Raw genomic sequence first — 26751 nt, 5'->3', positions numbered from 1 at the left:
AGACAATTGAGGAACCCCATTGTCTTTTGCAAGTGATTGGTCTGGGGGTAGGCATGTGACTCCGTTGGGCCAATGAGAGGTGAAAGGAAGCCAGCAAGGAAGCTTCTAGAAATGTTTCTCCACTCTTGAGAAGGAGACACCTTTCTCTGGATATTATCAAGTCTGTTGCCCCACCTTTGGACTATATAATATGAAAGAATATACATTTCCTCCATATTAACTGTAAAAAGCACCGTCGTTTATTATTTGTTGCTAACTGATGCATCTACGAAGCTTTTAAAGTGCTTGTGTTGTCAGAAGACAATACAATTTTAGCCTAGGGGAGCCTTTATGTGAAATGGGAAAAGGCATTAGTCTCCCTCTGTGAAGACATAGTCCCTCATCCTCTCAGCAGAATGTTTTTGTGCAGTGTACAAACTGGACAACTATCCATGGCAACCCTGTTGCCAGAGAGTGCCCAAGCATGATAAACAGAGGCTCTACGACAATGCTTAAAGATCCCCAAACTAAAACCTAGAAAATGGGTTGTTATAAAGGCAGGAGAATCAGTTCCCCATGTCCATATTGGGGATCAAAGGAGACAGTGGACAAGAGGGATCCTCGCAGAGAGCACAAATGGGCACGGTCAAAATGACTGGATGCAGGAGCTGGATGAGACTTCAGCTGTCTCCCTTCGGCACGTGTGTTTCAGGCTGTATGTGGTACACTCATGCGAATGGGAAGAGAAGTCTATGAGAATTTGAGGCAGCTAAGCGGTGGACTGTAATGAACACATCTCATTTTCCCTGCCCGGCATCCTCCTCCTTCCGAAGGACCACCCCTCCCGACTCTAACTGAGACCAGGTGATTCAGGCGGTTCTAGCCACCCTACCCCCACCCCCGCTCTTGGAAGAACCAGTAAGTTCCATTTCCCCCCCCCCACCAAGCTTTATCAAGGAGGCTTTCTATCACACGTACCTAAAAAACAAAACCAACCAACGAAAAACACAGCCTCTGCCTTCCGAAAAGAGCAAAAAACAGGAGAGGGAATGCCTTCCAAAAGTAAATCGCCACAAACCTATTATATGATTGGGGAAGATCACGTGCACATCCCTCAGCCTCAGTTTCCTCATCAACGTATTGAGAGAATAGGACAGAATGATCTCCTTGGTCTCTTCTAGTGGTAACGCTTTATGATTCTAGGACATTTGTATTCTGTACCCCCGAACGAATCACAGCCGTGATGACAGGTCTGGGTAGGGGAGAGATTGGCTCTCCAGGTTTGTGAACAGATCAGAGTAGAGCCACAGGGGTCCTGGGGCCTGTGATGGATGAGTGTTCCCAGGACAGTGCGGGTGGAGAGGGACCACATCCTGCAGAGGCTGCAGGGGGAGGCCGCAGGGGGAGGCTGCGGGTCTCGGGGGCTTCATGGAAGGCTGGGAGGACGAGGCCCTCGTGGCAGCCTCCTTGAGTTCGCTTTCCTAACGGAGCGCCCAGTAGGACGTATTTGTTTGCTTTGAAGCTGCAGAACTCCCACTTTCAAGTGACTAGTGTGTGTCTCCAAAAGGGAGGCAGAATCCGCATCCCAAAGACAGAAACACTCAATGGGTTTTTAGGAAGCGTCAAGTCAGAAGCGAAATCTCAGAACAGAGATGTGGAAGAGAGAAGACCTAAGCAGGAATGTCCCATAATGTAAAAAAAAAAAAAAAAAAGAAAAGAAAAAGAAAAAGAGAAAAAGAAAAACAAAAAGAAAAAGAAAAAGAAAAAAGAAAATGGGGGAGGGGAGAGGCAACGTGGGAACCGGGTCAAGAGGGTGGAGGAGAAGGAGGGGCTGTCTCACAAAGGGACACGAACCAGCTCCAAAGCCAGTGTCCAGTTGAAGGGTTTTACTTTCCACATTGTATTTCCCTTCTGTATGCCCAAGTCAAATTTTGTGAAATGTTACCCTGCGTTCTTAACTGTGCTTTGGGGAATTGATGGGGGGAGGGCAGGAGGGCAGATGGGGAGCCACAGAGTTTGGCCAAGACAGCAAGAGGTGAATGAGGAGCAAGCCGGACCAACGGATTTGCGAACACGTCGTCGTTGCCAAGGACTGTCCCACATACTTGGGGAAGGAGAACATTGGAAGGCGGAACAGGCTAAAGTTGTCCTTCGGGACACCGGCCCCCTCCCCCCCATCCCCAGAAGAACATGCCTTGCCCCCCCAAGCTCAAGATGTGGCCTGACTTCACCCGCGTGTGGAGCACTGACAGGCTGACGTTCCCTGGATTCTCTCAGCCTGTAGCAAGTGGCTGCCTGGGCCTTCTTAGTTTTCTGAAGAAGTTTTTTTTTTTTTTTTTAATTTAATTTTATGATTTCAGTAAAGTCATTTTCTCTCTGGGCCTGTCGGGGGCGGTCAGAGGGGAGATGGCGGAGGGCGGGGAGTGGGGGTGGGGGAGAGCTAAGGGCTCCTCACTGGACTCCCCGGACCGCGGCCACTCGGCCATCGCTCTCCACCTCTGCCACCCGCCTGCCCTCACACAGGACTCTTCCAGGTTCCAAACTGCCTGCCTGGTTTGTTTTTTTAAGAAAGCAATAACCGCAGCACATTCACTGTGGTTCTTTATAGCTTTCCATATGTATAATCACTCTTTCTCTCTTCAGTTTTTCCAATGTTTTTTTCTTTTAAATAAATGCTCATAAATTTTACTGGTGAGAAGGATGAAAAAACATAACCTAAAAAGAGCAGTTTGTTGGAAGGGGGGGTGGGCAAAAAAAAAAAAAAAAAAAACAACAACAACAACCAATCAGGCAGCATGTAGAAAAACTGAACTCCTGTTTGGCATTATATACCCCAGAAATGAAAAACAAAAATGTTCAGATTTTATGAAAAAGAGATTATTCTGTAATATCTCTAAAACTCACATGTTTAAGTCTTGAGCTTTCACTTGATAAACTCCTCCAACCGTCACGTCCCTGGGCTTGCTGAGGAGACCCCCTCGGTCATAGGAAGAAGAGGCCTCACTTTAGTCTTCTCCCAGATGTTAGGTTCATGCAGGGCCTCGCGAGTCCAGAGACCCCCAGCCTTCATAACTGTAAGATGAGGGGGTTGGGCCAGAAGCTTTGAAAGGGCCCTGGAAAGTTCTGTGGCTTAATCATTTAGTCAGTCACTTGATTACCTAGAGCAAAGAAACTGATTCAGAGACCCCCTTCAGATCTTCTCTCCCTTCTGAGAAGCAGCAGCCGACTGCTGGCTGTCTTTCCAATATGCATTCTCCCCTTTCTCCTTCCCAGCAGAACTCTAATTTCACTGGGGGCAGCAATGTGCTCAGCTATAAAGTGATTTCCCAGCCTCCCTTGCAGCTGAGCATGGCCACCGACACAGCCCCAGCCAATAAAGTGTAAGTTGAAGTCCGTGGATCGCCCAACTCAGCCGCTGGCTCACGTTTGTTGCCCTTGCCCCCTCATCCTGCCTGGAATTCAGTCACGTGATGGAGGTGGACCGGAGGTCAAAATGATGGCCGAGTGACAAAACAGAACAGTCCAGAAAGGTCTGGGTCCCCAGCGTGCCAAGGAGTCAGGTTCAGTCAGGTGGGCTGGTCTACCTACCTCAGGCAACTTATTACATGAAAAAAAAATAATAAAACCCCGATCTGCTAAAGCCATTCTGTCACCTAATGCTAAATCTAGTTCTAATCCGTACGAGGACGAAAAGCACTCTTTTGACAAATACTGAGTACCCACTGTGCACCTGACAGGAACTGAGGGTGAATGACCCAAACGTGGTCCCTACCCTCACAGAGCAGTCAAACTAGTGGCAGAGACAAAGCAACAAAGAAGTCAGTTACTATCACTGTAATCGAGGAAGTACGTAAGGCCTCGGCAAAGAGAATAGATCTACTTCTCATGGATGGTCCTAGAAGGACTAAGTGAGGAAATTATACTGAAGGGGAAAATTTAAGGAGTGGGTCATTTGGAGGGAGAGTGAGAGGAGAGAATGTTCCAGAGAAGGAGGAGCACAGGCAAGGGCTTCCAGTTGGGAAGGAGCCGAAGGAGGAGCTGTGAGGAGGTCAGAGGGCTTGGGGCTGATGACCAAGGTGTTCAGGCAAAGCGGGAGAGGTGTGCAGGGCCAGCCACGTGGCACCTTGGGCGGAGGGGGGGGGGGAGGGGGGTTTAAGTCATTGAAGGGTTTTAAAGGGAAAGTTGCCTTTCAAGAAGACCGCCATCTGTAAAGCAGCTTCAGCCCCAACTCTTGTGAGCCTGTTGGCCTCGCAGAGGTCTTTCCAACATGGCTGTGAGAACAAGCTCCTGGCCCCTGGTCCTGAGGGGCTCTGGGCAAGACTCAGGTCCCAGGCCTGCCTCTCAGTCGCTGGGCGCCCTTTGGCTATTATCCTCATCCTGAGCCTCTTGATTTGAAAATAAAAACAGCGAGAGTCTTACTTCTCGGAGCCGTGAGGAGGCAATGTGTTGAAACTGTCATGCGCTTGGAACCATGAATGGCACACGGTACGTGCGAGAAACGGTTATTATTTTCACTGTTGTTACTGAGAAGCTCATCAGGGTCCAGACCCTCCTGCCTCTAGGGCCATGCTTCTCCAGCATGGCATTGGCATCACCTGGTCCCATGCCCAGAGGTTCTTTCTGATTCAGGAGGTCTTGGGTGGCCTGAGAGTTTATATTTCCAGCAAGCTTCCACGTGATGCTGATGCCTGTGGTCTGCAGACCACGGCTAGGCTAAGGCAGCCCCTTGGCAATACTCTGGCAAAGGATGACCAGCGTCCCGCCGTTGTAACCACCCTCGGCCCTAACAGATAATGGCAAAAGGTGGGAGACCCAAGGCCCCAACTCCCCCAGGGAAACTCAAATGTGTTCTTCTGGGAGACAGGAAAGCAGGTGGTTCTCAGCCTTTAAGGGACCTCAGAACTCCTGGGGCAGATGGTACAAATACACATTTGGGGGGGAGGGGGTACACCCCAGAGATTGTTTCACTCTGGGAATGAAACCCGAATATCTTCACATTAAATTACTCCCCACGGATTCTGCTGCCAATGTGGCCACAGGTCACACTTGGACAAATGGAGACATAGTGGTTTTGGAGTTAGACAAACCCGAGTTCAAAACCCCTTTGACAACTTCCTCCATGTGATCTTGTGTGGCCTTTAAAATCTCTCCGAATCGGGGCATCTGGGTGGCTCAGTCAGTTAAGCATTCGGCTCTTGATTTCACTCAGGTCATTATCTCACAGTTCGTGGGGTTGAGCCCTGCATCGGGCTCTGCGCTGACAGCATGGAGATTGCTTGGGATTCTCTCTCTCTCTCTCTCTCTCTCTCTCTCTCTCTGTCTGCCCCTCTCCTACTCATGCACATTCTCTCCCTCTCTCTCTTTATAATAAATAAATAAACATTAAAAAAAAACCTGTCCAAATAATCATCATACTTTCCTTATCTGAAGTACAAGCATATTAATACTGATAATATCAGGGCACCTGGGTGGCTCAGTCGGTTAAGTGTCCGACTTGAGCTCGGGTCATGATCTCACAGTCCGTGGGTTCGAGCCCTGTGTCAGGCTCTGTGCTGACAGCTCGGAGCCTGGAGCCTGCTTCAGATTCTGTCTCCCTCTCTCTCTGCCCCTCCCCTGCTCATGCTCTGTCTCTCTCTCAAAAATAAATAAAAACATTAGGAAAAAAAATTTTTTAAACACTGATAATATCCTCCCCAAGAGGCTGAAATTAAAATATTTGCACAGAGGGTACAAAAGTTATAATCGCGCACTCCGGTGTATAAAGGTATAACTTGCTTTATTTATCTGTAGCTTATACTAATTTAGCCCATGGCCTCATATTCCCACTAATAGCAGAAAACTTTAGCTTGGAAATTCTAGCTCGCTCAAATCACTTCCAGCTTTAAAAAAAATCTGCCTCCTGGGAGAAACCACAGCGCAAATCGGGATGCTTCCCTTCTTTTGGCTCTTCCCCTGGAGAGGATCTGGGTTCTTCAGGTGTTCATTACCCTGACTTGCTCAGGCCTCCTCATGGCATGGCGGGTCCTGGGCACAGGCATCCCCAGTCGATGGCCACTGTGCCACCATGGCCGCTGGCCGCATGGCCCCCGGGCTCGGCCTTCTTGCTTCCACCCCAGGCCTCCTCACCATTTCTTTGCTCAGAGCGCTACGCAGCTCAGAGTGTACCCAGCCTCGTGGGTACACTCTAATAACCTGCCTAGACCCCTTGGCTCGGCCATTGTTAATCTGCTCCTCCATTGCCCTTTCGGACCTGGGCCTTACCTAGAGTTCCGATCACTACCCATCCCCTCCATCTACCAATTTAACCTCTATCTCCTTTTAGGGTGGAAAGAGGGACTTGTTCTCACTTCACCCTCCTTTCTTCCATGTGTGCGGTTTAGAGTAAAACTCCGTGCTCTGTGTCCTGCAGGGGCCAGCTCCCGGGTACCCACAATCCTCCTCTTTTGCAACAAAACCAAAGTCTGGCCCTTGCAAATGAAAGTCTCGCTTTCTGCCTCAGACGTGCACAGACCCACCCAGCGTTGCTGTTGACCTCCAGCTTCTTCAGAGTACCTGCCTTGCCCTGAGGGCGGGGCAAACAGACCCACTATCTCTGCTCCCTGGGGGTGGAGGAAGGCGGAAAGTATTAGGAACAACCTCAGGAGGGGCGCCTGGGAGGTTCCGTCGGTTAAGCGTCCAACTCTTGGTTTTGGCTCAGGTCATGATCTCGTGGTTTCGTAAGTTTGAGCCCCGTGTCGGGCTCTGCGTTGCCAAGTGTGGAGCCTGCTTGGGATGCTCTCTCTCTCTCTGCCCTTCCCCTGCTCATGCTGTCTCTGTCTCTCTCAAAATAAATAATATAAATAAAGAAATAAATCTAAAAAAAAGAAAGAAATAAAGAAACCTCAGGATTGGGAGGGGGTGCATCTCGTTTCTTCTATCTCAAAATATTATCCCTTCTCTCCCTTAAATAAAGTGCTTACTTCGTAAATGCCGGGCCGGGACTAACCGCTCAGTGCAGGACAACCACGGTGACTGTGGCAAAGAGGGGGGGAAAAGAGGATTTCCCCTCCCTGGATGTGTGGGGCTTCGCCGTGCTGGCCCTGACTGGCCGTGACTCTGTCCAGGACCAGCGGAGACTGCGAGGGTGCCCAGGAGGCGCAGGTCACAAACCGGTGACTTGTTCACTCTCCTTTAGGGGGTGAATGGGACCTTCAAAGAGGGGGAGTCTGAAATGAACCCCTGACCCCTACCAACATAGGAAATGAAGCAGGAAGAGGAGGAAGCTGCCTGCCTGTCCCCACCTCTCCCTCAAGGTGCCGGAAATGTCGCCACCGGAGAGCCACTGCTTTTGATCAAACATTGGCCCCCCCAGGATCATCTTAGGATGCAAACACCAAGGGGACAATGTGCCTACTAGCAGCCCCCAGCAGGTGCGTTGTCTGCCGTGGGCCTGGAGGACCCACACTTGCAGGAGGAGCACGTGTAAGGTCTGCTGGCCCCTCACCCTCCTGAGTAGCTGGGGACTGAAGAGGCGTTTCAAGTGCCCCTCTCCCCTCCTCAATGCGAGCCCAAAGGGGTTGGTGGCCAGCCCCAGAGGCCATCAAGCCTGTTCAAACTTGTATTTATCTCCTAAGGGGTCAGGGTTGGGGTGTGGGGAACAGGAGGCATCACTTGGGTTTCAGGAGGAGCCCCGATCCTCGGGGAAGGGAATGAACCTTCCCGCTCTGCCCTCGGTGGCGTTGCTAGTAGGGGTGATTCAAGGTGTGCTCCATGATGGTCCGAAGCGCCAGCCACGTCTCCTGGGCCGTGGGGATGATCTGGGAGGCCGGCAGCAGGAAGCCATAGCGCCCCGTGTCCCGGAGCTCGAAGGTGAAGGAGAACTTGATGCCATTGTCATAGGCCCAGTCGACAGTGATCCCGCTGGCCACATCTGGATGTAAAAGGGCAAAGAAAAAAAAATTTAAAAAAAAAAAAAAAAAAGGGCAAAGAAATGCCCCCCCCCCCCCCACAAAGGAAGAATAGGGTGTTTTGCTAAGAGGCATCCTGAGTGGTAAGTGGGCCCTGGGAGCTTGACCCCAACTCACCCCGGACAACATCAAGCTTCCTGACCCAGGCCTCAACCTGGGCCACCCCCTGCCCTCTCTCCCCATTCTCTCCCCCCCGGCAAAGGGAAAGCTCCTCGAGGCCACCACCCTTAAGATCTCCTCTCTCAGAGACCATCACAGAGCCAGGCATTGGGAGTTGGGCATTCATTAGTGCTGCAGAGAAGCAGCTGCCTGTTTCTGGGTGCCACCACTCACCCCTCTATTCCGATTGGAAACCAGCTCTGACTCAGCCCGGTCAGACCTATGGCCCGGCCCTGTGGCCAACCAGTGCTGCCAGTCGGCAAAGAGACGGCACCCGCCCACCCACCCCACCCCACCCCACCCCCCACCCCCGCCCCCCGGTGGATGTGGTGCCGAAAGCAGCAGCCAGGGCAAGGCTCACTCACAGAGAGTGGTGCTGATGCTGCCATAAATGTACTGGATCCCGTGGACCTCATACAGGGCCTGCGCTGCGTCCTTGGCAAGATCGTTCTGCGAGATTACATCCAGAGGGTGAGAGGCCGGGGCTCCCCGTGCTCCCACACCCTCACCAGCTGCTGAGAAACGGGAACTCAGGAGTCCTGGAAGTTGGATATGTAGATGGCTCTCACGAGAAGGGAGCACAGCACCTCCGGCTTTGAACCTGACCACATGTGAGCACAACAAGCTCTCCTCTCCTTCCTACCATGGGGTCAACTGGTCCAGACCCTTGTTTCAGAGTGAGGGCCTCAACCCTGTGGGAGCCTGCCTGATGCCTCCCCCAAGCCCCCAGCAGCCAAGCTCACCAACTCCTTCTGGTTTGGAACAGGCTCCAGTGAGTGGCCATAAGGGTACATGAGCATCTGAGAGTAGCTGTGAATGGAGATCAGAGCCTTGATGTTCCCATGAGATGTGATGAAGTCCACGACGGCAGCCACCTCTGGCTCCGACTGAGGGGAGGGCCCACGATAAGTCTCAGAGCAGGGGTTGTTATTAGAACCATTTCCTGGAAGAAAAATAAAAGCACCCAGAGGCTTCAAATTCCAAGGCTTGGGAAAGACACTTAATGCTCACAAAATATCCAGCTACTCCTCCACATTTCCCAGCCTCCTTTGCAGTTTGGTTGAGGCCATGTGACTACTTCTGGCCAACGAGAATGTGAGCAGTAATGAGGTGTCACTTCCAGCTGGAGGCTGGTGAGAGCAGGCAGGACTTCTCCACACTCTCCTCAGTCTATGTGGTTGAAAGCAAAAACCTCTAGATGGAGGAAGCATCCCGGATCCTTCTCTCACGATTGGGAGAAAGCTGCCAAGGAGAGTCAGCTACCCACATTGAGCTTCCTGTGCGTGAAAAACAAACTTTTACTATATTAAGCCACTGAGACTTGGATGGGTATTTATCACAAACCCTAGTCTTAGAGGGCCAACCACACCACGACTCAGCGACTCTCTTGCCCTGTAGAGAGCTTCCCCGGCTTGTCCTTTGGTTAAGTCCTCACTTGTTCCATGAGAAAAGTGGGCCTTCTTCGGCAGCTGCCTTCAGAAGAAACTCTAGGTCTCCAACCCTGGCTTCCTCAATGAGCAGCCACCCCTACGAGCTGACCCTTCTCTGCCGACTGTCCACTGCCATGCGGAAAACTTGGTCAGTTGAGCGCTCAGACTTAGCATCTGCTCAAGCTTTGCCACAGCTGTGGCCCCAGGAGCAACATGAACTTGGGGCCAAAAAGAGAGAGAATAGATCCCCATAGCTGCCTGAAGCCGGTCTGGGAGCCACAGATGTCAAGAGCCTTTGACGATTCTTCTTGGGGACCTAAGTTGGGGGAGAGGACAAAGAGGAACTGACCTTCTATTCTGTTCGCAAATTTCACTTGCTCCTATCTCCTAGATTCTTTGCTCTCCATTTCTTTTCTTCCTCTTCTGTCTGCCTGCCCTCCCCAGGGGCCACGTCACGGGGGGCTGGGCTGTGGGTTGGTCAAGATTTGGGGGTTATTTGGAAGGAGCCATCCCTGTTCTTCCTCTTCCTCCTTCCTCAACTGACTGCACACAAGCCCAATGCAGAGGTCAGGGATCACCCCAACTTCTGGAGCCTCCCAAGGATGCCAGAGGACCCCCCGCCCCCAGACCCTCAGGGCAGTGCACTGGCCCGAGGACTGGGGGGCCTGGCGCATCGACTGGTTCGGATGCTGCGCTAGGATTGCAGCAAACCGGTCCTCCCCAAGAGCGCAGGGGAGGGCAGCGTGAGTGGGAGGGATGGTCTACAGATTACTCATTATGCAGCAATTAAATTAAGGCAATGATAAAACCATAAACAAAATCTTCCAGCCTGAGTCACCAACCCAGACACACACTATTTCTGTCCACAGGCAGGCCCGGAGGCAATTCTGTCACCGGGGAGTGAGACCCCCTCGGTCTGCGGGTCCTCGCCCGGGGCGGGGACCCTGGTGAGAAGGGGATGTGCCTGCAGGAAGCAAGGGTGAGGAGCGGCCCCGCAGGCTGGACAGTGGCCCTGTTTGTTGTGTCTGCCGGGAGCTTCTGCACCTGCTACACTTGATGAATGACAAACAGCAACAGATGAGCTGAGCGGGGGAGGCTGAAAGCTTTGTCTGCGTTTGCAGCCCACGCAAGGAAAGCGGTTCCCCTGCCAACGACCAGGTGGCTTTGCCCAAATATGGAGAAACACTTCAGGCCATTAGTTCTGGTTTGAGCTAAGCAGCATAAACTAATCTTCCCCTGACCAAATGGGAATTAGCTGCCTGCCTCTCTCTGACGTTCATAGTCAAAGTCCTCTGAGCCTGCCTGTGTCACGAGTACCTGCTAATGGATTCATTAGCTATTTATTTTTCCTTCTCTGAAAATGTAATTTGTAGCAAGGGGAAATCTCTGGAAGGACATGGTAAATTATTAAAAGCAGTAATCTTTGGGTGGTGGGATTATGGGAGCTTTTTGTCCCCTCTGGGCTTTTTTTTTTTTTTTTTCCCATAGATTTTTTTTTTTTTTTTTTTACATTGTATATATACTGATTTCCTCCAGCCCCCTGTGGTGAAACACACAAAAGTTATTTTCTTTAAAAGGTAATTTGTCTTTCTGCTAGCCAGTCTGTCTCAGGGTCCGTGGGTACTCACTGCAGCCGGTTCTGAGGGGCCCTCGCGGATTGCAACTTGGGGCAAAGTGGCTGGTCATTTGAAGGTGAAAACACCCATTTTTACACGGTTGTGTTCCCTTACACAAGTGGTTACACACACAGTGCCAGATCCTCAGGCAGCCCCCACACCATGGGCTGAGCGCCTTGCTCTGGATGCTTTAGATGCTTATTTTTCAATGAAAACAATCTGCAAGAAGCTAGATTTTCAGTGACGGGCAGATCTACAATGTTCTGTCTCATTGGTCTGGCCATCCATCTGCGGATCTGCTTTTCAACGGCAATGGCACTGCCTCCTGTGGAGCCAAACTCCGACCCCACCACACCCCCAGAATAGGGGGTGCCACATCTGGAGGCCGAAGACTGTGCCCACGCAACCTGTCTTGGCTAGACCCAGGATCCCATTCATCAAATCGCTGCATTCCCAGGGTCCACATACTAGTCCCGAGGCTTTCTGGAGACCTCAGTTTCCCCATCTAATCCCTATGTCCCCGGTGTGGTAAGGGTGATAATCAGGAAGAACACCAAGAACTTGAGAGGAAGCTGCCCACCTCTGCCTGGAAGAAATACGGCCCTGCAGATACGCACCAGTCCATCAGCCCAGGATTACAAAGCAACTGGGTCGCAAGTAAAAACCAGGCTCAAGACAGTGTCAGTGATAAGAACTTGGCTTATTTTAGATTTAAACTACTGTTCTGGCCTCCCCAGAGGGCAAATTTCAGGTCATGACTCTCGGGAAATGAGTTTGAAGGCATTTTCTCTTGGTGGGCTCCCTACAAGGAAGGGCTGGAGAGATCTGGGGGGCATATAAACTCTAGGGTTTGAACAACCAGCAAGACTATCTTGTCCCTCCTGAAGGGACAACCTGAAGACTCTCTAGTACCTTTCCCTGCCATATTTAGGATTTGACCCCTGCAGCAAGGAGCCGTTTCCCGCGTTTCCCACGAAGCTGGAGCGGATGCGTACGTTGCCCACGCATGTGCAACCCCTCCCCATATCGCACAGCCAATCCTAGGCGTGTGCTTGCCTGTTCCTGCCATGACTCACTCGCATTAACTAACTACATTGCCTCTCCGGTTATGAGTCCACATAACCTGACTGTGTGAGAGACGTGCCAAGACGTCCTTCTCCAGCCCTGCCCCCAGGTCCAGCAGATTGCCATACCTCCAAAACCTGACTTCCAGTTCCTGTTGAGATCCACACCGATGCAGAAGATTCCAGGTCTGGTGGACTTGTTCTTCCGCCACAGGCGGTTCTGAAAAGCCCAGGGCGGGGGACATTCACCCCTTTCCCAGGGATGGAAGCCTCCGACATCCTGTCCTAGGAAGGGGTGGGGGGTGTCTGGTGGGACAGAGAGGGGCAAAAGGAAGGAATGTCTAGGGCAGGATGGGGCTGCTACGAGACTGGGCCAAGACTACGGATCACCTATGGTTAAAGCTGTGGTGTGGGGGGAGGCCCGAGGACAGGCTGCCAACAGTGGCCTTCCCTGGGCAGCAGGACAGGGGTTGAGTCGCAGCTGCAGTACCTGAGTCACCTGCCTGCCTTCGTGAGACTCTCCACCAGGAGCCCCTGAGACGCCAGCCCCCAGTGAACCTCAGCTCAGCTTCCCAAAGCCACAGTGACCGTTCCTGCACCCCCCCGCCCCAGAGCTGACCCTGACCCCTGACCCTCTCCCTCCCAAATGTCCTCACCATGCTGTGGGTAAACGCAAACCCATCAGGGTTGGTGACGATCTCCATGAAGATGTCCATGGCGTTCAGTAGGTCCGTCAGCGTGCGGTCTTTGCCATATTCAGTGACAATCTGCAGGCCAGGGCAGAGTGGGTACAGGGTGAGGGATGGGAGGCGCTGGCAGGCTCTCCTCTGAGGTAGATCAGGACTTCTGCACAGCCAGTGGCCGCAGGCAGGGGTGGCATCAGGCCATCAGATATATTTTTTGTGGGCTTGGAGGTTAAACAACTAGAAGGCGGAGGGTGGGTGTGGGCGCTGCGCTGCAAAAGGCCCGAGCGCATGGCAGCTGTTCCAAAGGACAGGAGAGTAGAGAGCCCCCGAGGTTTAAACAAGCCAAGTACAATCTCGCAACCAGGGGCGCCCTAAAATAGTCGAGTAGCCGCCACCCCAGCCCCACGCCCATCATCTGTGCTGACCTTCTTGGCGGTCCAGATGCCAGTGGCATGGGTGATCCACTCCCGGGAGTGGATTCCAGTGTCGATCCAGATGGCCCGGCGCTGAGGTCCTCCAGTGCTAAACTGGGTAAAAGCACCAGGTCCCAAACAGGTTTGAACGGAGACAGCTACAGAGCTGTCCCTAGGCTCCCAGAAGGTGGCCCCAGGTGTATGGGCACTGCCTGGGGCGGCCCTGTGTCCCGAGACAGGGGCTGTATATGCAGGGACTTGTGCATGGGTCCATGAAGTACACACGTGTGGGAGCCCCAGTGACACAGTGGTGCACTGGGGAAGCAAGGTGATCCAGCTGGAAGCACAGAGCTTCCCAGGCTTGAAAGTGTCTGAGACTAGTGTTTCTCAAACTTTAAAGGGCACACGAATCCCCCGGCATCTTACGAAAATGCAGATTCTCAGTCAGTAGGTCTGGGGAGGGGTCTGTGGTTGGGCATTTCTAACGGGCCCCCCGGGGGTCCTGCTGCAGGTGCCAGGACCCCACTCTGAGTAGCAAGGTCCTAGACCACATTAAAGAGAGGACACGGACAGCCCCTGGGGGAAATCAAAGCAGGGAATGAGGAGGTCAAGTCCCAAGTTAGATGAGAACACTTGGCCCTCCGGAAGAGTCCCCCAGGGCTGTCGAGAGCTGAGAGCTGGACGTCAAGTGCCTTGAGGGGGCCCTTTAGGGCATATACTAAGACTTGTTTTTGGCTTGGCTCGACTCCACACTCCTACCTATCCTGCCTTCTTCATGACCAAGGCCATTGCCGCCGTCAAGTTTGCTCCAACTGTTTCCAGTGGCCCCCGTGAAGGGCTGGGAGGTCTCCCCACAGACCCGGGCCTATCTGTGGCGCTGCCTGAGCCAGATGACCTCAATCATTTGTAAATGAGACCTCTATCTCCCTTCCCATTTCACAGATGAAGCAACCAAGGGAATAGGGAGAATGCTGACTCACCCACATTCACCTCCCAAGACCAGGGTGATGACCACCACCCTGCAATTCCATCTCCTTTGCAACCCTCCCACCTACTTCCTGACCCGGGACCTGCCAGGTCGCTGCACCATCACCTGTCCATACCTACAAGAGTATGGACAGCCCCAAAGCTGAACACCACAGCCCCAAAGCTGTGGGTCACCTCAGGGCAGGAGTATTCACATCTTCTCTGTCCCTAAAACTCCCACCCTGCCATGACCCTACGTGAGTTCAGTCTTATGCCAGGGGCTCTCACTGTAGAGTCTGGTGGTCAACACTGCCCGCTTTTACCTTCAGGACAACAATGGACCGATTTTCAAAGCTGTGGCCAATCCGAATTTTTGAGACTATATCTGAGTGCTCGGCTACAAAGTTGTCGATCCAGCTATATATCTGAAAGGAATGAAGTTTGTCAGACCAGCAGGGAGGCAGGGAGGGGCGGGGCCCAGGCTCTCCCCGGATATCTTCCTTCCCCCACTCCACCCTCCCAGTGCTGTTCCACCTCCCTTGAGGGTCTAAAAGGACCCAGCGGGAGAATTGCACACATCAAAGACGCGGAGCTGGTGTCGAAGGCAACTGGCCCTGTGCAGAGCTGAGCCTCTTTCTGGAAGAGGAATGTACTCACCCTACCCAGTCCCCAGGGTCAACCTGCAAGGCTCTCAGGGTGGAAGTTTCTTTTGCTTCCACTCTCTTGGCCCATTCAGTCCGTTTGACAGACCCCACAGACCCAGCTGTTTTGGTCTTCTCGGCCCTTAGAGATTCTAAGCCGTTTGAAGGCAGGACTATTTATCTCGGATGTCAATAAATACTGACAGGCCATATTAACCCCTTCCCTCACTCTTTCAATGTACATAATTGAATTACCAAACATATGGGAAAAAAATGGATCTTCTATTCCAGGCCATGTGAAACGGGAGAGTAATGACAGTGATACCAGTGGGGACAATATCAATCCCATCGCATCTTTTTCATGAAAATGGAACCTATGCCTTGAGTTTCTTTCTGGGCTGGGTGTCCAGAAAGGCGGGCTGTAACTGGGAGCAAGAGTTGTCCCCAACTGAGGCAACTCTGTTCTATTCTACAAAATGGCTCTCCAATGTGCCTGGCTTCCTGTCCCTTCGATGCTCCAGGACCCACAGCTGGGGCCATTTGACACCAGAAATGCTTGTGGAGAAGTCGAGAACCCTGAGTCCCCAGCCACAGTGCTGGATTTGGAGATGCCACTACCTGCTCTGCTCTGGCCAGTGATGCATCCCTACCTCAGTGTTCTGCCTAGTAGACCTTTCCTCAGTCCCGGACCTGCCCTGGGCTGTACTGTTGAGTTCTCTCTATCTCTATATGGATCCTGGCTTCTGGACCTGTTTGAAGCTGTCTGTCTGACAGACCTTCACCCAGTGTCTGCTCTGCTCTCCAGAGACTCCCCAAGAGTCATTTCACACTCTCCCGCGGACCTCAGAGTCTTTCATTAGTCTCTGCCTGAGTCGGGAGACCCTGAGGGCCCAAAGGGACAAGAGAGCCCGGAGCTCAACTGGGCAGACCTACCTCCTCCAGGGTGTGGTAAGAGGCATAACTAAAGCTGCTGGTGCTACGCTCCAACCGGCGGGATTTGGCCATGGCTTCTCTCTCCTCATCCAGCAGCACCTAGGAGACAAGAGCACATACTGGAAGGGAAGGGGAGAACCGGGCCAGGCAGGCCTCTTCTGAACCCCTCATCGGCTGGGCCGCGCACCAAGACACCACCGACACAGGAGAACGAGCCACCATGAGTGTGAGCTGCGCAATGGGAGGAGATGCCGGTTGCTGGATGATTCTGCTTGGCCAGCTGGTGTTCATGCCTCCATTTCCCAAATGAGCACGGGGCGAGGGGTCCAGAGAGCTGCATTCCAAGTCTGCCACCAACTTGCTGTGGAGCCCTGGCCTTAGTTTCCTCAGCATGGAAATTAGGATAGCAATATCTTGCCCTGCCCAGCTCATAGGATAAAATGTAATAAGGGATATGAAAGTATTTTAGAAGGGTGCTCGTGATCTATTGCCAACATTGTTTTTGCCCTCTATGAACACTGCTGAGTCAAGGCTCAAGCTGAACCACATACACTGGACCCCCTGGGGGAGCAGAGGGCCCCCCTGACCCACTCTACTCTACCCCCAGGGGTAGCCTACACAATTGATATCCAGGCCATTTGGGAAACCAGCTATGGAGCAAGCTGATCCAAATAATTATAGAACTAATATGCCAACAATCTTTTACTTACTGTCTTAACTGCCTCTTAAACACAAGTATGGATGAACCAAAAGCAATGTCCTGGGTATCATTTGGAGTTGGTACTCCGCCCACACGCAGTACTTCCCACTGACCATGGGGAGGGCATACAGTTGGATTGGGTTGCCCTCCCACATCATTCTGGGACACTTTTCCCAGCTTGGGATTCAGTGAGGTGGGCAAATGCCCTTCACCCCAGGCTCATACCCTTACACTGGCACCCAGGGATAGAGGCACCCCAGGACTCTGCACTGACTAGCAGCATGGGAAGTGCCTCGGCCTCTCTGCCACAAAGGGTGCTGGGAAAGCAGAAGACCTCAACCCGAAGTCACACAAGAGAGTCTTGATGATGTCTTGCTTCAGGCAGAGCCTTTCAGTTTACCAGGCATCCTTATCCTCATTGTCTCCATTGGTCTGGTCAGATGACCAAATGACAGGGCAGGAATTCACTATTCATGTTTCAGAGATAAAACAGATTGGAGAGGTGAAGGGACTTAATGGCAAAGCCAACAAGGGGCAAAGGTGAGGTAAGAACCCAGACATCCTATTCCTAGCCTTGGGTTCCTTAAGGCCGGCTAGCTATCAAAACTAAAGGTGAATAAGAATAATAAATGTATGTATTATATGTAATACTAAATAACAAACATATATACACACACATAGATAGATATACATACCTATAGGTATATACTATTGACCTTTGAACAATGAGAGGGTTAGGGGCACCAACTCTCCCACAGTTGAAAATCCACACATACCTTTTGACTTCCAAAAAACTTAACTACTAATAGCCTGCTGTTGGCCAGAAGCCTTACCAATAGCATAAACACAATTAACACATATTTTGTATGTTATATGTGTTATATATTATATTCTTACAATAAAACAAGCTACAGAAAAGAAAATATTATTAAGAAAATCATAAGAAAGAGAAAATACATTTATAGTACTGTACTGTATTTATCAAAAAAAAAAAAAAAATCCATGTATATCCACACAGTTCAAACCCAGGTTGTTCAAGGGTCAACTACTGTATGTTTATCTGTGTGTGTGTGTAGGTATGTATATGTGTGTGTGTATACAGAGAGGGCAAGAAAATGTGTAAAATGTTAACAGGTGAAAAATCCATCATACTATTCTTGCAATTAAAAGGTGTTCTGAAATAGCAAAAAAGTGTGGTGCCTGGGTGAATTAGTCAGTTGAGAGTCCAACTCTTGAACTTGGCTCAGATCATGATCTCATGGTTCATGGGATCGAGCCCCACGTCGGGCTGCGCGCTCACAGCACAGAGCCTGCTTGGGATTCTCTCTCTCTCTCCCTCTCTCTCTCTCTCTCTCTCTCTGCTTCTCCGCAGCTTGTACTTGCTTTCTTTCTCTTTCTCTCAAAATAAATAAAAGTAAAACATTTTTAAAAACTATTTGAAAAAAATAACAAAAAAGCAATACCCTGAGCATAGAAAAATAAGACAGTAAAATGTCAGAAAATACCACTATGAAAACAATGCTTGTTAGGATAGAAAGATTATGATTTCAAGCAATTTTTAAATGTTCCCTATTTTTATATTTTGGCAGCATGCTTCTACTACTTCAATAAGTAAAATCTTCTGATGAATAAATAATACTAAAACAAAAACAAAAAGGCCCAATGGCTAAAATAAAGTAGCAGCCATGGACTCTTCAGTCCCAGGGCTGGAAAAGAGGCATCACCACCATCCCTGCAGACGAGGCCGTTGTCCAGTGCCCACTCACCCTGCTGCCCCAGTCAGCTTGCTCACAGCCCTCAAGTTCACAGATTTAAAAATGGGACTGGAAATCGCTGCTTGGGCCTCATTTTCTTTTCTTTTTGAGCACCGACCACACGTTAGGCAATTGTGATTGCAGTGTTTTCTGGCTGAATTAGCTAAGCTGGATATATTCCCACTTGGGCAAAGCTGGGATTGCTGGGCAAGTAAGGAAGCCTGGAGGAGCCTTGACCCTTGCTGGCACAGGCACCACCCCGGGACACTCTAACAAAAGGGACTTGTCTTCGCCCAGGAAACCAACGGAAATCTCAGCAGCCCACCGTGACCAGTGTGCGCCCATCACTTTGGGCCGGGCTAACTACCGGCTGTGGTGAGCAGCCGCAGGGAGCCAGCAGCCCGGGGCCGGTGCACCCAGAAGTCCCCCTCCAGTCCCACCCAGATGAACTTCCTAGGGACTGGCGGAGGACCTGAGGCGGTGGGAAAAGGTGGAGGACAGGGAGGAGAAATTGGGAAGCTCTTCCCACAGCCCAGGGACACCCACAGCAGCAAACAGCTCCCAGGAGGCCATTCTTTGTTCCACAGAATGGCTTGGGGGCAAATGGGAAATGGGCACCAAACTGCAAATAACTTTCCAAACACCCTCACAGCCCTGTGAATGGATGTGACACCCGCTCACCAATTGGGAATGCTCAGCCCTCACAGCTGGGCCCCAACCCCAAGAACGCTAATCTACCCTGGCCTGAAAAATACGCAGATGTTGGCTCCCTTCACAAGGCCGAGAGGGGAGAGGGGAGAACTGAGAACGCAGTCTTGCCACAGGCTCAGGGAAGCCTAATTACAGCCCTGTCAGGCTTCTCAGAGAAAAAAAAGAAACGGCTCAGAAGCAAGCCATTTGCCTCCCTGGAAGCCATAACCTGACAAGGAAAGTAATACCTTGGTGTGAATTAATTTATGACAGGGGTGAGGAAGGACGGGAACATTAAGCAAAGAACAGCACCTCCAGGATGGAGGAGGGCAGGAGGCCACAGGAGGCCCAGGAAGGGCGAAGCTGACGCCTGAAGGGAACCAGCACTCGGCCGCTGAACTCCAGCCGCGCAGACGTAAAATGGACACGGCTCCGGGTGACGGTGAACGGGGAGCATCTCCCCACCCCCCCGCCCCCACCCCCGCTCCGTGACAGCAGCAGTCACCTCTCCTCACGTGTCCCTGGCCTTCTCTAACAGGCCCAACATTTGCAGTAGCAGCTGCGTGGCTGGTAGCAAATGCAGTCTGTGCCTACGTGGTGGGTGGCTACAGACCCGGGGGTTCTTAGCGTGGACCCCCTCAGAGGTCAAGGCTGAACGGGTGGCTTCACTGCCCCAAAGGCAGAGTTAAAACCACCCACACAAACAACAGTGACAACTGTGGAGGAAGCAGATGGCTCAGGAGCAAAGAGTGCAGGGCCCGGGGCCAGGCTGCCTCTGGTTAAATCTCCACGCCATCACTAACGGGGCACTAATCTCTCTGGGCCTCGGTTTACCAAAGTATTCATCTCTCTCTGTGCCTTCAAAAATGGGGGTCACGTCATCACACCCTTGAGCACATTCTTTAAGGGGTTCCCGTGAGGCTTAGAGGGGTTAATACATGTAAAATGTTTGGAGCGTCGCCTAGCACGTAGCCATGAGGGGGAGCAAGAGGAGGGTGGCAGGGCGATAGTAATTTGGGGGGTGACTCACGTGTGAACAAGGTTTTGAAAGCAGCAAGGGAATAAGTCATGCAGGTATCTGCAGAAACAGCATTCTACTCACAAGGACCAGTAAGTGCAAAGGCCCCGAGACGTGAATCTCATCAAGGGCCCTTGGGCAGGAATGGGTCAGGCAAGTTCAAGGAACAGTAAAGAGGTCCAGGTCTCTGGAGCAGAGCGAGCCAGGGGAGAGCAGTCAGTGACGAGGGTGTTGTACTTCAGGGCCATTTTAAGGACTTGGGCTTTTACTCTCAGTTAGGAAGTCATTGAGGGTTTTAAGCAGAGAAGTGACATAATGGGATATAATGTATAATAATAATAATTTTAAAGGACCCCTCTGAATGCTGTTTTGAGACTAGGCAACAGGGAGGCAAGGATGGAATTAGGGACAGCAGTTAGAAAACTCTTAGAACAATCCAGGTGTGGGGCTGATGGCGTGCTGGCCCAAGGTGGTAGCACAGAATGGTAAGATACATTTTATTTATTTACTTTTTTAATGTTTATTTTTGAGAAAGAGGGGATGGGGCAGGGGAGGGGCAGAGAGACGGGGACAGAGGACCCGAAGCAGGCTCTGTGCTGACAGCAGGACGCGAACTCACGAACCGTGAGATCATGACCTGAGATGAAGCTGGACGCTCAACCGACTGAGCCAGCCAGGTGCCCTGGTACGACACAATTTAAAGGGAGAGCTGACGGGATTTGCTGAATGTGGGATGCGAGAAAGGAGTTGAGGACGACTCCAGGCTTCTTGTCTGAGTGACCGGAAGGATGGCGTTGTCATTTCCTGAGATGGAGAAGGGCTGTGGAGGAGCAAGTTGAGGGGGGGGGTGGGGTGCTCGGTTGGGAACGGTGACATTTGAGACGCCCGTTAGGCAGGCAGGTGGAAATGAGGAAGAGGCGGTTGGAGACCCGAGTCTGGAGTTCAGGGTGAGCGTAGGAGTCTGGCTGGAGATGTAAGGATGGGAATACTCAGGAGGCTGAAGGTATCCAACGCCATGATCTTGAATGAGAGGATCCAGGGGAAGTCAAAGGACAGTACTGGCAAATAGGAAAATGACATGCAAAGGCGAGCCAGTTAGATGGGACAACATCCAGGAGAGGACAGTGTCCCGGAAGCCAAGACAGGACATGTTTCAAAGACGAGAGAGCAACCAGCTGTGCTAAATAAGGTGGAAGAACAACGGGCACTCAAAGTTGGCCACTGAGTTGGACGTAGGAGCTGTGGGAGACGAAGGTCAAGGGCAGTTTTGGTGAAGTGAGGGGTGGACAGTCCACCCACGGAGAAGGACGGAGGTGGCAAGTATGGCCCGTATTTCCAAGAGTCGTGCTGTACGGGGAAGCTGAGAAATGGGGTGACAGCTGGAGACGGGGGGACGGGATCGAGAGAGGATTTTGGGGGTAAGAGAAATAACGCTACATTTGTATGCTAATGAGAATGATCCAGTAGAGAGGGGGAAATTGGCAAAGCAATATTTACACTAAATTGCATTTTGCTCTAGATGCTCAGAGCCCGGGTGATTTTTGTGTTCTCCGTTGTGCTTTCCCCTATTTTCCAAATTATCTAACATGAATATTTATTAATTTTGTAATCAGAAAAAAGCCATTAAAATCCACAGAGCTGATTGCTCAAGTGAAGCTTTTCCATGGTGACTCATCCTAGAGAAAAAAAAAAAAAAAAAAAAAAAAAAAAACAACAACACCACCAAAACCAAAGGGCTGAGAAAAAAGGGGGAGGTGAAGAAAAATTAAATGCAAATAGAGCTCACTCGGAATCAGATAATTTCTTGCCTGGCCCTCTGCAATTTCCTCAGCACCCTCCTGCCTGTCAGTCTCTCCCTGCTCCTGTCCCCAACTCAACATTGTCACTGTCAGAGGGATTTTTTTTCTTAAATGCAAATCTGATCCCGTCAGAGCCCTCCCATGGCTCCCCCATGATTTTTCGGGATAAATCTCGACCTCTTCACCCAACAGAGGATGCCCCTTGTGATCTGGTCGGGCCTCACTGCCAACAGGGCGGGGGGGGGCCCTTCCCCTCCCGGTCCCCCCCCTTGCCTGCTCTTCAGCCGCACCGTAATTACCGCCTTCTCAGAGCCTCCCTACGTGCAGAGCCTCTTGTCCTCGGCTCCCATAGCAACCTGCTGCACGCCATCAGCACCATCAGCAAGCTCATCCACTCCATTGTAATCACCGCTTTACTCCCCTCCCCTCCCCACCCCCACGACCCGGCTCCCCTGGATACGGAACCGGAACCGGAGTTCCTGTCTTTGTGTTTCCTGCACCTTGCACACAGTAGGTATCTCCATATCAGTAGATGGAACAAACAAACCCAGCTCTTCCATCTCAAGCACGCGTCTGATCACAGCTTGGGGGGGGGGTGGGGGTGGGCAGGGCGGGGAGCAGGGGACACTTCCCTTCCTCAAAAATCTCCAGCACCCCTGGCCAAAGCGAAAGCCGGAAGCCGGCACCAAGGTTTTTCACGCTCCCTCTCAGCCTAGTGCTGCCGAGTAAACACACCCTCACTTCTTTCCTTTCCTCGCATCCGTGAATTCAACCAACATTTATTAAGCCCCAACCGAGTGGCAGGTGCTATGGGAGGCGCTAGGGCATAAAGATAGATAAGAGGCCCGAGCCTGGACCTTGAGGGGCTCAGGAGAGGGGGCCCTGGAGACAAAGACCAACCTAATAGCAAGGCCTCTGTCTGGGCACACGCTTTCCGAACCTGCCAACAGAGTCATTGTGGAGACCGTTGAGGGCCCGCCGTGCAAGAGAGGCTACGCCAAACGCTGCGGCAGAGAGATCCGGAAGATTCAGAAGAGATTAGGCCCGTGCGTCAATAACCCAAACGTAAGGCTAGAGGCCAAAAACCTGAGTGGTGCAAAGCCTTCCCCTCCTGTTAGCGCCTCTGAGCTTCTCTCCTCCTGGACACCCTCCCCCTCGTCACCACAAATCAACTCAACACGGCAGCCTCCCCTACCCCCCCAGCTCCCTCCAAGCCAAAATGGGATCTTAAGTATGACAATCCGAGCTTGATGCACTGCAGACAGAGCGAGGTGTTGGGGGAAATCCTGCCCGGCTGGGTTAGGGCAGACAGTCCAGGGCATCTACTGACAGGGAGTAAAAAGCGCCCCCGGAAGGGATTCCAGCCTGGGGACGGCAGGGGAGGAACGTGAAGAGGACAGCTCCAGAGGAGCCAGGGGGCAGGCTCAGAGGTGCCTCTGGGGCCACTCCTGATGTGCAGAAATCAACAGAGCATTTTGAGAGACCTCTTCGCATCTGCTGGCTAAATGCTGCGGGCTTTCAGGGCGGGGCAGAAGCGAGGAAATGCGAACCTGAAGATGCCCGCATGGGCGAAAAATGAGAATTGAGTGCTGTTTCTTTCGATGTGGTACCCTGTCTGGTCTGCGGGGAGTTTCCCCATTTGGGTTTGTGGGGGATTAATTAGAGAAAGAGGCCACCCCTACGCACTGAGCAGCAAACACATGTGCCCGATGAGGGACAAAGGTCTGTGCGTGGATCTAAGTGGCCCAGCCCCGTGCGTTCGCGGGAAAGGAATGCCCCTGATGCGTTTATCCCTTGGCATGTGATGTCATGTCCGCGAGACTGGGTTCCCACACTCAGAGCCCTCAGAGAGTAGCTGCAGCGCGCCGTGGCTGGGGAGGAATGTCTGGGGATGCGATCACAGGCGCACCACAGCATCTGTGGAGGGGTGCGGCCAGAGGCGCCTAACCAGCACGCGGGGCCCACAAGAAGCGCTTTAGGAAGGGGGCTCCTCGGGATACCCTTGAAGACAGAACAACAGAAATAAAATGTCACGGTGTTCAGAAAAGACACCGTAAGCTGCGCCGACCAGGGCGGGTCGGGACGCTGGCACGGCGGGGATGAAGGCTCTCTCTGTCCTACCCGAGGGTGGGTGTGCAGCCCTCCCAAAGCTATTCCCCTGGGAGAATCCTGCCTGGGAGAGGAGCCTGGTACCTCCTAGTACCGACAGCCTGGAGGTACAAGTGTCGTGGGACAGCCAGGACGGCAGGGACGGTCAGAAAAGCAAAGGGACTCTTCCAGAGCGGCCTCCCCCGGGTGCCCAGGAAAGACCTGAGTTACTTGCTCCTGTCTCCCTCGTCCCTGGTCTCCTCCTGTGCTGTGAGCTGCAAATCCCCCCACAAGAGGACTCGTCCACAAGGGACTGCCGCTACCACACGAGGAGGACGTCCCCCCTCCCCCGACCGTGGGCTCTGTCCTAGATTTTAAATAGTCTCTGAGAAGTGTGAGGTGTCGTTCCTTCCACAGCAGGTCCACAAGAATGCAGACGGAACTCTAGAAACCTGTCCGCTGTGAGCCCTGGGTTGCTTTCCTCTGGGCTGGGCTCAAACCAGAAAGGCACGTGGAAGGTGAAACCCTAGCCGTGGTGCTGGGGCAGGACCTCACCTGGATGTCCTTTATCATGACGCTGTAAGCAAGGCCGTGAGAGCCCAGGTAAGCCTTGACGTCTTTCAGTTCCGAGAAAGGAACTCTCATATCCACCGGGAGGCTGGGCCTGGCTGGGCCACGCCAGAAGTCCACCTTGGCCACAAGGGAAAGGAAAATGGGATGTGTTTAATCGCGTGTCCTCATACATGATCCTGTGGGCACCTTAGACAGGCAGACGGTCTTCTTCTCTTAGGCAGTTCAAGTTCCAAAATGAAAACCCTCAGGCCGAGCACAGAGATGGGGGCAAACAAAACCCCCGAGCTGCGTTTCTTTCTTTCTCCGATTCCGAGCACCCTCGCTCCCAGCCTCACTCCAACTTCGCCTGGACCCCAAGAACCCTAAACAGTTGCTAAAAGTGAGACAGCTCATCATACGGGGCATTCACATGGACAAGAACCCTGGTCAGAAGGGGGAGGCATCACTGCCCTCAAGCCCTGGGGAGGAGGGGAGGAACCCGACCTGGATTCCCATGACCTCCAAATGCTACGTCTATTCACCAACTTGTAAAAGGGAGAGAATTGTTATAAAGTGTTACGAGTCCTAGTAGATAGGGGCACTCAAACGAGTAGGGACAGGGGCTTTGGGCCACATCCAGAAATACCTGGTTGTTTCGGCAGCCCTCAAACAAAACCCTTCTATTGTAACTGTTGAAGAAAATGTTTTCCATTGTGGAATACCTGCAGAGGACAAACGTTCTCGGAAACAAATGCTCAGGCTGACAGGGACGAACCCAAATAAAACACAGGTTCGCCAAGCTGAGCCGTTTCAGTGGGGGAAACCGATGTGTCCAGTCTGCATACTACATGGCATCCCACCCAGAGACATATGTACTCCCCGGGTGGCTTCCGGACATTCCAGTCATTTGTGAGGTGGCCCCTGACGGGGTCTGCTCGGCAGCTCCCCATCTAGGACAGAGGAGAAGGCCAAGAAAGGCCACCCAACTTTCCGGGCGAGTGTTCCCAACCTTTCCTGAAGAAGATCCCACATGTGATTTTCCACGGTGTTGTGATCTTTGGCAGATATGATAGGGGCAGGTTTGGGGTTCGGGGAGCAGGACAGGGGGCCGAAGATGCAGGCCACTGTAAGAAAGTGGAGAACATGCTCCCCAGCCCTGAGGAGTCCTCACCTTCTGGGGCTTCAGGCCCTCCAGATCCCTGAGAAGTGAAAGCTGCTTCTCATTTTTAGCCAGGACTCGAAGAACCTGGTCTCTGGAAAGACACAGGGAGGGTGGGGGGAGATGCTGAGACGGCTCCCTGGAAGGCTGGGCTAGGGGACCCTGAGGACCAGGCTGAGGGGACCCGGCAGGAAGGCTGGGAGGCTGGAGGAGACTGAGCAGAAGGACGTGTCACTCTGGGAAGCACGCGAGTCCTTCAGCATGAGACAGCGGTCGCTCCAGACCAAGGACAGACCACCCGAGCCACTAAATAAAGCCCGTCACAACTAGTGATGAACCCAGCAGCAAGACAGGGGAAGAAGGATGGGACAGGAATATGGGAGAATGGAGGAGGCCTGGGAAACCAAAGGAACGAAGGGGAGAAAAGAATAGATACCGAGGGCAGGGGAGACCAACAGTGGCCCCGAGTGCTCTTCATACAAGGGCCAAAGGCCATGGTCTGTCCAAACCCTGTGCCCCTTCCAGCCTTCTCTCAAGAGCTTGAGGACATGGAAGGGGAGATGAGCCTCACGCTAACATATGAGAAGAAGCTGAGCCCTTCCCATCCCGGTGGAGAGGCCGCGAGAGGCTGTGTGCGTGACCTCCGGTGTCCGCCACCCGGGATGCCACTGACTCCCTCCCTGACTGGCTTGGATATCAGGGAGGATGAACCCCGCCCCCCCCCAACCCCCTCTAATCACTACTATGGGGATACTTTGGGGTCATTACATTAGGTGACGTCTGGGAAGCTGAGAAACATGTCCCTAGAGGGCCTGGGGTAAAATCCTAATGCTTATTCATATTCAAAGGAGGACAATACTGTATCCATATGGTAGGGATACAGAGTCTTCTGGGGGTTACTAACGTCTTTAAGAATCAGAGAAAACCAGGGGCACTTGGGTGGCTCAGTCGGTCGGGCGTCTGACTTCAGCTCAGATCATGATCTTACAGCTCATGAGTTCGAGCCCCATGTCGGGCTCTGTGCTGACAGCTGACAGCTGGGATCCTGGGGCCTGCTTCGGATTCTATGTCTCCTTCTCTCTCTGCCCCTGCCCCACTCACGCTCTGCCTCTCTCTTTCTCTCAAAAATAAGTAAACATTCAGGGCGCCTGGATGGCT

General features: G+C 52.3%; 1 protein-coding gene across 3 annotated transcripts in view; it reads right to left on the bottom strand.

The window, feature by feature from the left end:
- Positions 1-26751, bottom strand: part of CPA5 (carboxypeptidase A5) — a 31972-nt gene that overhangs the window by 1843 nt on the left and 3378 nt on the right. Inside the window, exons 2-12 of one of the 3 annotated variants that reach the window (XM_045495653.1) lie at positions 25606-25687; positions 24438-24572; positions 15834-15932; positions 14583-14684; positions 13306-13407; positions 12851-12961; positions 12324-12414; positions 8828-9027; positions 8450-8534; positions 7726-7888; positions 6567-6569 (exon numbers count right to left, since the gene is read on the bottom strand). In XM_045495653.1, the coding sequence (XP_045351609.1) occupies positions 6567-6569; positions 7726-7888; positions 8450-8534; positions 8828-9027; positions 12324-12414; positions 12851-12961; positions 13306-13407; positions 14583-14684; positions 15834-15932; positions 24438-24572; positions 25606-25687 (1173 nt within the window). Of the gene's footprint in view, positions 1-2841; positions 3052-5736; positions 7889-8449; positions 8535-8827; positions 9028-12323; positions 12415-12850; positions 12962-13305; positions 13408-14582; positions 14685-15833; positions 15933-24437; positions 24573-25605; positions 25688-26751 lie in introns of those variants that run through there. The other 2 variants (XM_045495651.1, XM_045495650.1) reach the window with 2 other exon arrangements.

The sequence above is a fragment of the Leopardus geoffroyi genome, chromosome A2 (assembly GCF_018350155.1).
Source record: "Leopardus geoffroyi isolate Oge1 chromosome A2, O.geoffroyi_Oge1_pat1.0, whole genome shotgun sequence".
Classification (NCBI taxonomy): domain Eukaryota; kingdom Metazoa; phylum Chordata; class Mammalia; order Carnivora; family Felidae; genus Leopardus; species Leopardus geoffroyi.
The sequence above is the reverse complement of the archived record's forward strand: the minus strand, read 5'-3'. Positions and strand labels throughout refer to the sequence as shown.